Source organism: Uloborus diversus, chromosome 8 (assembly GCF_026930045.1).
Source record: "Uloborus diversus isolate 005 chromosome 8, Udiv.v.3.1, whole genome shotgun sequence".
In the NCBI taxonomy this organism is placed as follows: Eukaryota; Metazoa; Arthropoda; class Arachnida; order Araneae; family Uloboridae; genus Uloborus; species Uloborus diversus.
This window is the reverse complement of record NC_072738.1, coordinates 46,720,753-46,735,244: the sequence shown is the minus strand read 5'-3', so window position 1 is coordinate 46,735,244 and position 14,492 is coordinate 46,720,753. Positions and strand designations below refer to the sequence as shown.

General features: G+C 34.9%; 2 protein-coding genes across 6 annotated transcripts in view; both read right to left on the bottom strand.

Annotated features, from left to right (window-relative positions):
- Window positions 1-14,492, bottom strand: part of LOC129228172 (TGF-beta-activated kinase 1 and MAP3K7-binding protein 2-like) — a 303,446-nt gene that overhangs the window by 16,571 nt on the left and 272,383 nt on the right. For all 5 annotated transcript variants that reach the window (XM_054862828.1, XM_054862824.1, XM_054862826.1 and 2 more), the window contains exons 2-3: window positions 5,325-5,470; window positions 1,686-2,826 (exon numbers count right to left, since the gene is read on the bottom strand). In XM_054862828.1, coding sequence (XP_054718803.1) covers window positions 1,686-2,826; window positions 5,325-5,429 — 1,246 coding nt within the window. In that variant the 5' untranslated portion in view covers window positions 5,430-5,470. The remainder of the gene's footprint in view (window positions 1-1,685; window positions 2,827-5,324; window positions 5,471-14,492) is intronic.
- LOC129228347 (protein toll-like) overlaps window positions 5,430-14,492 on the bottom strand; it is a 40,620-nt gene continuing 31,557 nt past the window's right edge. The window contains exon 7 of the mRNA XM_054863025.1: window positions 5,430-5,470. Within this exon, the coding sequence (XP_054719000.1) occupies window positions 5,430-5,470 (41 nt within the window). The remainder of the gene's footprint in view (window positions 5,471-14,492) is intronic.

Sequence of the window (14,492 nt, the reverse complement as noted above, 5' to 3'; positions counted from 1 at the left end):
GAAATGAGAGGAATTAATGTAAGCAATGAATTATTAATTAATATTGATGAATATTTTTTTCCATGTCATGAAATTAAGAATTAGCACACTAATTATTGTACTAACAGAAATTTAAATTCAAGTAATGACCACAGAATGCCCTTTCATTTATTACTAGCATAGTTTCAGAAAAAAAAGTACTGTTAATAATGTAGAGGGCGATCTATCATTCTAGTTAACTAGCTATTCAATAGATGGCGCTACATAAACTACATGTAAAGACAATTCCTTTTAGTGGAGACATCTACTGAGCAACTAGATAACTAAGGCAGTAGATCGCCTGATACTTTAATAACAAAGTGCTACCCATCATCATCTCTATCGCCCTACATACACGAACATCAGAAAAAAAAATGTTACACGTAATTAATATAGAACTGTTCAACGTCATATAGATCCGAAAATAAAAACTATCGAAGTTAAAATGACATTGAAATAAAAAATGGGAGGAGGGGATGCCCCTTCCTTCTTACTGACAAATGTTCACTCAGCTTCCATTATACACAAAAAAAAAAATTTTAGTTTTAATTTAACCTCAGAAGACATTTTTGAGTTTAGAACATGCTAATTAATTTTCAGTAGCTTCTCTTTGGAATGAAAACGTAAATTACTCAGTCAATCAAGAAAATAATAATTACATAAAGAGATGAAAAATAAAATGAACGAACAAATAAATAACTTTGCGCTAAAAAGTAAATATAAAATCAACAACTTTATAAAGGCAAAATAAACTATTTAAATGTTTTCAAAACAATAATACTTTAATTTATTTTCATATGAACGGTAGACATGAAGGGGTTTTACTAAAGGAATCTAGGATTCAACATTTATTTTGGCCCCTATTTGTAACCCTATTAATTGAAAAAATATCCTTTCAGTCTTGTTGTTACTATTTTCTGACATTCACAGCAGAATCAAGACAGGGCCGTAACCAGAAAATAATTTCAGGCTTTAAAACTTTCATGCGGATTTTTGCGGAAGGTAGTACATTATTGAAAACCAGCCTTGACTCACTAAAAGCGTTTTATGCAACTAATATACATATGAAAGACATTTGAGTTTTGGAACAATATTTTTTGGGAATTTTTAAATATTAACGAACATTTAAATGTCAAACCGAACTTTTCGAGGGAGGGGCGGTGTTGAGCTCTAAGACCCCCCCCCCCCTCCCCTTGTATACAGCTTTGAATCAAGAGCGTGAAATTTCTGTCCTGGAAACTTAAAAAAGATAATAGAAAAATTTAAAATAGCGTTAAGCATGAAATGTTTGATATTCACACGGTTGAATGACGTGATGAATATGTCTCGGCGAATTTGCTGGAAATGGATATAATCGGATTTTGTTTTATGTCTTAGGGCCAAAATTGAGTAAAAAATAAAAAATCGAAAATGATCGAATCAGGGTCGTCAATTTTTCAATGGGGGGGGGGGGAGATAGAGAGAGAAAATCAACATTACAACTGCAACAAGGCTTCATAAAATGGAAAATGAAAACTAAGTTTATAAAGACTTTTTAATAATGTACGCATTTTGTAAATTCTTGGTTTTTGACACTAAAATGCGTTCCTGGAAACGAGAGATGGAGATGATTGAAAAATCGATGTACTTCAAAAATAAAAAAAATGTTAATGAGTAAAAGAAATTACCTTCTACGTATTCTTGAGACAGTTGATAACCATACACAGGACGCCGTTCAGAATCTGTATTAAGTACGCGCTGAAAATCTTTATCATACAAATGGGCTGGATCTTGAAAAGGTTTGGAAATGCCATGGTTAATAGACTTAATAAATTTATTTCTTTCAGTACTTTCAGAATTTGGCTGAATTTTACTAGGAAACACATACACTTTGGAATCACGTGGCTGACTAGACGCAGTAGAACAAGAGATGTGTTCAGGGGAAAGTGGCGTAGAAAACTTTGATTGTTGATTTGGTACAGACTGTGGCCTTTGAAGTCTTAGAGCAGTAAATGTGGCACCTTGAGCTCCAACAGAAATCTGAACGTGAGATCCAAAGTCGCGAAAATTGCAAGGATCCTGGATGTTAGTAGGAATGGTTGATATTTCAATAGGCGACTGATCTGAAGATTGGGGTTGGAGCTGAAAGTTTAGCGAGGTTGTATGTCGACCGGGTTTCGAAGAATGAGAGGCGGTGGCACAAACAGTATTGTTAACTACATTAATCTGCTGCTGCTGAAATGGGAATGATGGTGTGATGCTTAACTCCACAGCATGTCTTTTGGATTGCTTCGTGCTCGGAATAGAGGACAGTTCAGCTTTTGGCATCATAGGCGATTCGATAGTATGTTCTTTTGTAGTAGAAAACATCATACGATTTTGATAGTCTTGGCTACTAAAAACCTGGGGCGAAGTTGAATGACTAGATTGATTTTGCTTATACATATCCACAAAAGGCTTCTCGTGATTGGCTATGACTGGAGCCGAGTGAATATCAGTCTTAAAAGGCACTTTGAGATTGGAAATGTAAGGGTAATGAGGAACACCAGCATGGCTTTTACTCCGACCAGAGAGTAGCTCACTTTGCTGACGCTCATATAAGGCTGATGATTCGTTAGGCATCTTGTTGCTTTGATTAAATAAATCAGTAGTAACTGGAACAAAAGAAGGGGAATTTTGTTGATGAATTGATGTCTTTAGAGTGTCACTTTTTCTGTGATTACTTTTGGTGTCAGAAGAATAGACGTCGGTGAAAGGTTGACTTTGGTGAAAATGGTTTTGACTTTCTTGTTGAAGTAGTTTGACGCATTTATCGTATTCTTTTGCATACTGAAATTAAGAAAAAGAATGGATAAAGATTTTGATCTCACTTTTTTGATATTACTAAAAAGAAAAAAGGTTAGTTTCAGATTGTCAATAAATTGTGTGTCCTTGCCTTAAAAAAAAGGCCATAAGCAAATTTCTGGGTAGCAATTAATTTTATTATATTCAGTCTTCAAAATTCTTTTTGAATGAGTTTATTAGAAGGCAGTGCAACTCGTTAACCACAAAGCAAGTTCGCGAGATAGTTTGGTTCTGGTGGTTTATGCGTCCGTCCCTCTTCGTGGTATGGTCCTTCCACCCTTGCAGATGCTTTTTATTTTTATTTTATTAATGTTATTTCTATTTATCTTTTGAAGGACAGAAATGTAACAGAAATAAACAAAATCAATACATGATCCCACTGGAATCTCCTCTTAACTCTCTCCAACAAAAAAGAAAAAAACCCCAAGTGTTTTTGTTTTATTTAAAAAAAAAAAAGAAAATCAGGATCATTTCCTAAAACTAATAACTTTTATAAACCTTTAACTTTTAATAACTTTTTTTAACTTTTAATAACTTTTATAAAACTAATCAGTACATTTTTAAAGGAAAAGACGGTGGAATTTAAAGACGAAATAAATTTAATTTTCGTCCAGATAAATTTCAACAGAATATTTCTGTACACAAAAAATCAGTGCAGTGAAAGAATTTTATCTTTGGCGGAAAGAATAAATTAGGAAATACATGAAGATCATTCAAGTGCGCAAGGAAAAATAGTAAGGGAGACAAATGCACAGCGAGAGAGCGGGATTTAAAAGTTTTCGTTCAAAAGATCGGACCACAAATCGGTCGGAGTTCCCTTCGCTCACTGATCGGCTGGATTACAGTAACGTGGTGGCTTGGCGATTTTGGCCATAAGTAATATGGTTGGCGACTATTTGTTTCCATTTTAATACTGTTAATGTAATTTATTGTATTTTTTGTTTATTTGGCGAAATATTTTAAATTGCAAAGATTTTTTCAGGTTTTTAAAGAGTGTTTAGTCATCGTTAGTTGAAGAATGTTTATTTTACATCGGGAGGGGGTGGGGAGTGAGTTGTTTTCGCTTATTCAGGGAACCGTTTTTACCTTTATCGTTTTATTAAATAATATCCTTTCGATTGTTTTATTCATACGGGTGACGTTGCAGCGGGATTTCCCGTTTGTTCTAGATGAGTATTTAGTTTTTTACTCTAAATATCTGGGGATGCTTTTTATCCTTTGAGTATGGCTGAAGGATCAAACTATCAAGTACGGGAGAAAGAACAGTTAATAAAACAACTACTCAGTGGGCATTAGATAAATCAAGTTGTAATAAATATACGCGTTCTGCCACCAAGCAGCTTAAAACATTTTCTTTTTACTTATTTTTTTCAACAAAACGGTTCAAAAACTTGATAGTTTATTGAAATTTTTTAACTTTTCAATTTTCAAAGTTTGAACAGAACAACGTCTGTCGGGTTCTCTAGTCTTATATATTTTTTATAAAAAATAAAAAACTTGGATTAAATGGCTACTAATAATTTTAAAATAAATTTAAATCATAAGCTGCTCCTAAATTCGCCTGCTGACCACAGGCTGTCCCTAATATTTTTTAATTTTCATGTCCAGTTAACATTATGTGATTTTATTATTATTAATATAAAAATTGGCTGACAGAAAGTGCATGAAAGTTTGAAATTATTTTTGGAAAATTAGGAAAGAGGACAAAAATCGGCTCTCAGAAATAAACTATTAACTATTTCTACAGAAAGATAGGGACAGAAACTCCTCACCAACCATACGAATGCATGCAAGTGCTTCTCGCGGGACAGGAAGGTGAGTCTCTACTCTCTAGTTTCGCAGGCCGAGTCCCGGCTACAGAGCCGACACTACGCCCCAGTCAAGGGGTTTACCTGCGATGAAACCAAACAATTTTCCCCGCCTGGCCGCCGGGTAGTGGGTATAGACCTACCACCGTTGCGGACGGATTTCTACAGTAAAAAAAAAAAAAAGTGACGGAAGAATAGGTAGTTTTAAATATAATTATTATGATCATAAATCGGCCAGAGCCGATTAATCGGCCGATTTTCAGCAGCCGATTTATCGTCAATCGGTGACCGCCCAATTTGCTTATCAGTGATGCATCCCTAATTTGCATAACAGATGTCACTTTTCGAAGTGCAAAATTTCACGATTGTACCTATCTTCTTTCTTGGGGCGCTATTTTCAATGTTGCGAGTGTATGTTGAAAATACTTTTAATTTTTTGAAAAAAAAATAAATAAATAAATTAAATAAATAAATAAACAACGCTAAAATTCGAAATACCTATATCAAAACCTACCCTATTTTCATTCAAGTAAAATCTTTTTTCTCCTACTTTTTTTTTTTTTCAACCTAGAATGTTTTGACACTCGTGTATACGTTTAAGTTTGGCTCGCATGAGACAAGATATTAGGTTGATAAAAAAGAGAAGCAATTAAAGCAAATCAGTTAAAAACATACCAGAAAGACATAATTTCTAAGCGTATCCTCTGGCAAGTCAGGAAACATTTGCTTCATTTCCAGGAACAAATGCATATTAGCAATGTCCCTACATGCCATTGTCATTTACAATAACTTTGCACATAGTCGATACTGCCCATTAGAACCTGAAAAAAAAAAAAATACATTAGATTATAGAATTTAAACAAGTACACAAAAAAAAGAAAAGAAAAAGAGAAAATGAATATAATTTTGGGAGAAATTCCAGAGTTAGTATTACTTTTCCTTCAGGTAAATTTTAATCACATGTTTTTTTTCTTCATAATTAAAATGTTCTCTTCCATTTTCTTTCTTTCATCAAGACATTATTGGGTAATTGGGCAACAAACTCATCGGAAAATTTAAAATTCATATTTTATTTGTTAGTTAAACTCATCACAATAATTAAGCATATTAATTATTAGCAAAGTAATTAACTCGCAGGTTTTGCAGAGTATCTAGTTTTATGCTTACAAATAACGCACGTCAAGGAATTCAGAATTGCAAAAAATTGTAGTACAAACTAAACTGCAATGAAAAAATTTCCAAAACCAAAAAAAAAAAAAAAATTCAGAAAAATCTGATGTGGACATTACACGACTTTCTTTTACCTCTATCAAATGGTCCATGTTTAAAAAAAAAAAAAAAAAAAAAAAAAAAAGGTGCGTGCATTTAGGTACGCTCAATTAGAGAAAAGGGAAAAGACAAAATATGGCTACTTTACCCTAACAGTACCTAGGAGTAAGCAAGGAAACATTTTAAATATTTGTCGATGCCCAAATAAGCGTTTTACAGAGATTAATTTTCCCCAATATCAACAATTTTAACGTGATTCAATGGACACCGCTCTAAATATCGACAATAGCGCCAAATTGAAACCAGATTCGAAAAAAATAAATAATAATAACAATAATCGCCGAATTTGTCGCCAACTTGGCGTTTCACCGCCAATCAGTTGAGTTCCATACATCATTTCATCACACAAAATTAAAGTGTTCCTAATTTCATGTGATTTAATAGTTCAAGATGGATATTATTTATACTGGTAAGTGCTTTTTTTCCTAATTTAATTCATCTATCTGATAATTAAACAGTATTTTTAAAAAAAATTAAGATGAACAAAGGATTGTTTGCACATTTAAAACTTTCAAGTGATGGTAATGACTTGTACTCATTTGTAAGCCTGCTAAATTTTCTGTCAGAGCATTTTTTAAGGAATTTTTACTAGGCGACACAAGCTTTATCATAAAATCTGTAACATTCCCTATAATTTTCCTTTTTTTTCAACAAACGTGTGCATATATCGTCGCCTCAAAGTAGTATTTCTGTAAGTACTTTTTGTTCTGAGGTGACTCCATGGGACTTCTGATTTAAGAGGAAGCCGATATGAACCTAACGTAAGTATAATATTAACTCCGAAGTAAAGGGGGTCCGGGGGTTTCTCCCCCGGAAAATTTTCGAATTCGTAGTCTTAAAAATGCATTTTAGACGATCTTTGGTAATGTTAGGGGAGGAGGTTTGATGGCGCTCACTTGTCTATTTTTCGAAATTATAGCTCTAAGAATGCAGTTTTAGACGCTCTTTTTGATGATGTTAGAGGGAGGAGAGATTTGAGGGCCCATCCAAGATAGTTTTTCTGATTTGGAATCTTTGAAATGCATTTAACTGTCTTTCGTAATATTAAGCGCTCAGGTGCTACTCCCGCCCCCCCCCCCCGCCCATTTTTCGAAATTGAAACTTTAAAAACGCAAACATTATGTCGAATAATGTTCAGAAGAGAAACGTTCAAGGGATTCTCTGGCGGATTTTTTTTTTGCAATTGTAGTGCTAAAAACGCAGTTTAATACGATCTTTTCGTGATTTTACGTGGAGGAGAGATTCAAGGGCCCGCACCAAGAATTTTTTTTAATTTGCAGTCTTAAAGATGCATTCTAATTATCTTTTATAATGATAGGGCAAAAGAGGTTTGGAGCGATCCCCAGGAAATTGTTTGAAATTGTAAAATTGTAGCTCTAAAAAGGCTGTTTTAGACGATTTTTGGTGATGTTAAGGGGAGGAGAGATGAAAAAGTCCTTCCCAAGGAAATTTTTCTAATTTATAGACTTAAAAACGCATTCTAGACTATCTTTGGTAAGGTTAGAGGTTGAAGAGGTTCTGAGGTCTACTCCCAAATTTTTAACAAATTGCAAATTTAGGCAATCCACTGGGGTGCTCACCCCCCCCCCCCTAAGAGCAAGGATGCACCCCTTAAATATCGTGAAGACCTCTACAAAAGTAAGAGCCCCCCCCCCCAATGAGAAAAATATCCGTCAAAACACAAACACCCCCTAAAAAACTTCAATGGCGCAATCTGCGTTTATGACCCTCCCCACCTTGGTGGGCACCACTGCAATCCATGATTCATGAGCAGATTTTAGAGGACCATCAATTTTTTGAAATTGAGCTCCAAAAACGTAGATCTTGAAGAATTTCAATGATGTTAGAGAGCGAGGAGTTCTTCCCCGGAAACATTTTGAAACTCAAGCGCCTAAAACAAAATTTAGGCTGATCTTGAACGATATTGGCGAAAATGAGAGGCGGGGGGGGGGGGGGGGGGGGACCCTCCCCTTGAAACTTTTACAAGTTCTTTTTTAAAACGCAGTTTTTAGACGATCTTTGGAAATATTAACAAGAGAAGTGGTTTGGAGGGTCCCAGATTGAAAAGGGAATGAAGAATAACTACATAGCACTCACAGCATAAAGCCAGTTTTGCAGGGCCCTATTTCCCAATAGGCAGAGTAGGCAGCTGCATAGGGCGGCAAAATTTTCTGGTGCGGCAAATTTTGCTTTAACCACACATTTTTAAAATTAATTTTTTATTCTTGAAAGTAAAATATTTGCATCCTTTTATTTTCCACTGAGACCAATTTTCTTGAAATTTAATAATGATTACTTTCACACACCTAATGAAAATTGTTATTATTATTTTTTTAATTTTTAAACGTGATATATTTTTTTCAAGTGACAGTTTTCAAAAGCGGAAACTTTGGACTCTTTGCAATGTAATCCAGTAACAATTACTAATGAAATACTAAGTGAGTGAACGTAATAACAGAGGAAATTATTCAAATCGTTGATTTGTAGATGAAAAAAAAAAAAAAAAAAAAACAATTGTAAAGATGCTGTTATAAAAAAAGATGACAACTGGTAAAATGGTTAACACACAAGACATTAAAGTTTAGTGCTCGTCAAAGATTCAGCTATATAGATGTTAAATATTTAAGCTAGAGTTTTGACATCAAAACACAGTTGCGATCACAAGAGCACTAATACGTAACGTTTTTTAAAAACAAACAGAATTAATTAGGAAAGTCATCGTTTTTTTCTCCCTATTCTTTTTTTTTCTCTAAAATCAAAAAGTCTTTTTAAGCAAACGATGACAAATAATGAAACAACAAAGAAGTTTGTTAATTAATTCCGAAAATAAAGATGCTGAGTTATGTGAAACATATTAACATGCTTAGCATTCGAGAAAAATCTCGCTTTCTGTTTACTTCCCCATTTTCTATCATTATATTTTCCCATATAGGTTTAACTCATGTCTGTATCATTTTTCAGTATTTCATTTGCGTTTTCAATATAAGTAAATGTTTTAAAACTTCAAAGAATGAAAGAAAACATGTTTTATGAAACTATATTACCATGAAAAAATAATAACCATGCTCTATTAATTGTTAATAAATATACATATTGTGAATATTATTGAAATGGGTCTTATATGAATCGTTTAATAACCTACCCAAGAGCAGTACTTGAGCCATGAACGATGTACAAAATTGAATAATATAAACAGAGGCGCGTCGAACTAAAATTTTTGGGGGGGAGGAAAACTTTAATTTTACCGATTTCTATGTTGCAAAACAGTTGACTCGCGATACAACGCGATTCAACTTACGCGAAACGGCTATAACGCGAATTTTTCACGAGTAGCAAATTTTAGGGCTAATGCGAATTTATCACCCGCAACACGCAACTGAAGATTGGTATCGTGAATGGACTTCAATCCTTTGTTATCACTGAAGTGCGGAAGTTCAAACAACGTACTAAGTCGATTCATCGCTTTGCTAGTGGAAACAAATAACCACTCGGTATTTTCCACTCTAAGTGAGAAAGTTAATTTAACATAGTAGTATCTGTATGCTGTTTCAGCTTAAGCTAGTTAAGAGAAAGTTTGTTAAAATTTAAGAAAAAGTGAAGCCTTTGATATGCCGGACAACATTGATATTAACGGAGGAGCTTCCTTCACAGCACCAACCATCATCATCTTCAGTTTTTTAGTTACAATAATTATTATTTTACCTATTGTAGAGTAGTGCAATTGTGATGCATTTCGTTTTTATTATTTTTTCATACTGTACATACTTTGGCTCACTCTCCCATTGCTCATTGATTTTGTGCATCATAACAGATAAGTATTTTATATTAAAGTTTTATTTATTTATTCAGTTCAGTATTAATTCAGTTGATAAACGTTGTCATATACTTAAGGAATGGCAAAAAGCAGTCTGAAGGGTGTTTACAAGTGTCTAAAATATTTGTTTATTTTTATCAAAGAGTCGTATACATACCCTTTTTCACAACGCGAAATTCCAACTTACGCGAGGGCTCCTGGAACGCATCCCTCGTGTAAGTCGGGACTCGACTGTATTATCTCCAAATTTGCCGAATCGTCAGCAAAATTTGAGGAACACGGAATTTTTGGGGAAATTACTCTGACATCCTTATGGGGCGCCCCTGAATGTGAAACGTCATCATTTCTTAATAAGCTTGACAGTTTAAATTTATAGAACCCTTTTTTTTCCGTGTTTTTGAGTGAAAGATTTTTTTTCTTTTAGGGGGGAGGGGCGGCAAATTTCAAATCTGCCTTGGGCTGGCATGGAGCAAAATTCGGCCCTGCAGTTCTGTTAATATTTCTAAAACATATGATCAGGGCCGCAAGCAAGTAGCTAGAATTTTGTCAAGGGGGCGGGCGGCGGGGGGGGTCCAAGACGGAATGAACTTTAAAAATGAGGGAATACTGAATAAGAAGCTTTAGCTGTTAATTATATTAATTAGTACTATTTCAATTAAAACTACAGTTGTTAATGCATGATAAATAGCTTCAAATTATTTAGCTAATCAAAAATTTAAGGCATTAATAAAAGGTAATTAATCAAAAAAAAAATTTTAATCCCCTCTAGATAGTATGAAATGAAGTCTCCAAAAAGCGTCTCACATAAATTCCCGAATATGGGGGTGAAAAATTACCCGCTCATATTAACAGTTTTTATCGTTGGGAAATGCAGATTTTTCTGCTCTCTATGCAATTTTTTTCAATTCTCTAACTTAACTATGGTGGGAATTATTTGCGTTAAAAACACGAATTTTTCAAAGCTTCTCTGCACTTCAGGCACTTTGGGGTAGGTTATACTTTTCAAATAATTCGTTTCTTTCTTTCTTTTTTATTTCAATTTCTTAAAAGTATTTTATTTTGTTGTGATCCATAATCCTGCCTAAGAGTTGTGAGTTTCCGGGACACAGCGGACAAATTCGTGGCAGTTCGTGATTGTGAAAAAATTATATATTTCGCAATCACGAATTGCGATAGGACCCTACTCGTTGGGTTTCTTGTTTATTCAAATGGAACGGAAATGGTCCAGAAATTGGCACCCGTGGTGGTATTGGTGATTTTTTACAATTTTTAGCACGAGGCATATCCATAAAAAAAGAAATGGTAATTAGGTTCTGGTAATAAAGATTAAGATTTTTATGGCCGATATCCACCAGTACACTAAGCATAAAGATTATTTACAGCGTGTAACGTTAAGCATTTTAATTTCTTATCAAACTTAAAGATGAGTATTAGTAATCTGTAAATATTAAAGACGATTAGATGACGTTTCGCTGTTTAAGTTAATCTATATAGGCGTTTTCTAATGAAAAAAACATAATTTTACACACAAAAAAAACTTTTTTTTTTAAATATAAAGTTTGCTTGAGTTTTAAGGCCTGAAATAAATATGAATAAAATCAAACCGCAGAAGATTTGTAACTATGACGAAGAAAATTTCACTCTCTAAATAAATATTAAAAACAATGGCGTCACAGAAATCTGAAAAATCAGAGCGGCATCAGTTTTGTTGAAATGAGGATAAAAAGCTATTTGTGATTGCTCATGACAAACTACAGGATTACTGCAAACACAAGGAGTGTGCATAGTGACAATATGTTATTTATTCGATGCTATTTTTGTCTAAACGTATTATTTAGATGGAATACCAAAATAAGGTGTAAGGCACAAAATTGTAAAAATGAAACACATTTCAAAAAAATGCAATACAACTTACCTATCACTTTTGGAGTGCGTTGAATTTTTTCCCTCTGTATTTCGATTTTTTGAAAGATTTTTTCCCTAATTTGAGGAAGAAAAAGTTTGCTATGGACACCAATAATAGAAATGCGTTGTGCAACCTCAGAGACTCACAAGCGAGCCCCTGGCACCTTCTAAAAATGTTGTGCTGTCTACAATGGCTCCGCTGCGCTGCGGACAGCACCTTCCCTGATTATCCCAAGGTGTCACTTTCCTTTCACTATATGGCCCAGGGCCTTGATATGGCCTTCCCTCAAAACCATTCCTACAAATGAGAGTGGGACGATTTCGAGAAAGGTTTATAATGGCTACTCATCATTGTTGACGAATGAAACTTTCCCGAGGTTCCCTCTGGTGTTGCATGGCTTTCTCCCAGTCCTGGCTTTCTCTGATGCAGTCTGCCCTGCTGGTCTGCTTCCCTCAGGGGAGCAGATTGATCGGAGAAAGCTATGGGTGTTGGGAAAAAGATAAGCAAACCAGGGCCTGAAACCAAACTACTTCTGCTGTCCCAAGTCATGCAGTGTTCCAGTTCACAGGCGCGAAAAGCTTATCGGCTATCCTCAAGGGAAGCGCTAATGAGGTGGGGTGCTAATCGATTGTTTAATCTGTCGCCTAGTGCGAGGTGACCCTGAGTGGCCCGTCTACGGGCAAAGCCTTTCCACAAGGAAAAAAAGCTTTCTTTCGGCAAGTACGAGTCAGCGGTTTTAAAGAAAACGATGGGCTTCCTAAGGTTTTACAAAGATTTGAAAACCGTTTACAAAAATGAGTGAACCAATCTTGGATTTTCCTATGTCGCCCAGTGGTTTGATTTTGCATCTTCTAGGCGACAGAATTTTTTCACTACGCGACATTGGTGTCGCGTAGTCCCTATGTAAAAAAATGCTCTGTTTTCTGTATATAATAGCTGCACCTTTCTCATCATTAATAAGACGTATTATAGTCAGTTCACTCGAGTACAACATAGTAGTATTTGTTTTTACCCAAAGCTTTGGGTGCTTCAATGTTCAGAATTCTAAACTTTGGTATTGGGAAGTAAGCAATGCACTAAAACATCCTAGCTTGTACTTATCGAACCACTGTGCGTCCCGTCCATACAGTACATATGCACGTGCGGTTGAGCAGAAAAAAACAACTGAACATTCATTCGGGGGTGAGCAAAATGGAAATTTAGGCCGATAGTTGAGTGAAACATTTTTACAATACTTCCTTTATGTACTCATGCGTGTGTTTCTTTCTCTGTCACTTTTGCAGGAACGCTTTTGAATTCTAAAGTTACCTTGTTTTCGCCACACGTATACAGGTTAGTTATTTTGTTCCATTTATTCTTTAAGGCTCTCGGGGAAGGTAGCACGTTTTTGAGACCTTCCTTCGTGCTAAATAGAAAGGGCCTTGAGAATTAAGAGATTTGTCTTGCCCCTAACGAGGTATCAGTCCCTTGTTCACGTTTTTCATTTTATCTCCTTACATGTTGTGGGTTTTGTATTTTAGCATTTGTTTTTCTTGAATATGTCTGTATTGTTTTTGTTTCTCAGCTTTGCGCTGACAATACAGTACATTTCTGTGTTTATTCTTTCATTTTTATATGAATTTGTATTTAATGGATACAAAAAAAAAACAATGAAAGTTAGTTTTTTTCTTTTTCAACATTTCTACATTTATTTATTTATGCCCCCCCCCCCTCCTCCTCCCCCTCTCCCGAAAAAAAAAAATCTTCCCAAAAAGAGGGAACACTAAGAGTCGCAAAGGATTAAGCAGGCTCTGGAAGCGTTGACTTTTTTTTTTTTTTAAGGGTAAGAAAATGTTACGAAAACTAATTAGTTTCGGATACAGCAACTAACTGCTAGATGCTCAGAAATGTAGACTGTTCTAAAATAAAAATAAAATAAACGCTTCATCGTGTCATCACGATTATGTCTCCACCGCAAACAGGTGACGAGGACATTTACTGTTTGACAGTTGTGGTGCAGTCAACTTTGGCAAGGGTTGCCGCAATCGGATAGAAATCATTTATGCCAAATGTGTCAACTTTGGCGATTCAGAAAGCTACTTAGTTTCCCGTGGCGCGTGAGGTAAATGATGTAAGACAAGTGGAATCATGCCAAGGTTCTGACATAAATCTTGAACTCACTACGGTATTTGACATTTGCTGACATTTTCTTTGAAATTACTAGTCGTGTTTCAATAAAAAATCAAGAAATTAGCAGAAGTAAATTCCAGAGTAACAGAATCGAGCTTGCTTTTGCTAAACATCATAAACCCTCCCCTCCCCACCGGTTTTTTTTTTCTTTTTCTTTTTTTTTTCAATTTTATTTTCAAGGAATAAAATACATTCTACAATTATGTTAATTTAAAGTTAACTATCACTACACCAATATAAATTTCTTTTCATTGACTATAAACTTTTTTGAAGCGGGGGGGGGGGGGGGGAAGTCACTCTCGCAGTTGTACATGCTAGAGCCACTATAAAAAACACAAACCAACTGGCCAGAACATTAAAAATGAGCTGAGAACTGTTCAGAAATGCCGCCGAGAGCCAAGAAAGTTTTGTGTAACTTGTAGCAATTCAGGAAACTTTTTGACACAGATATTTGATTTTCACATGAAATTGATGAAAACTTGTGAAATCCCGTAACGTTGCCCGAAAATTATCAGTGACGTTTAGGAATTTTCTTACAGTGCATGCAGTGAGACAAGGATCTAGCATATTTGGAGTCTTCGTTGAGAGTTTTGAGCAACAACTAATACGTAATTAAAAAGCAACG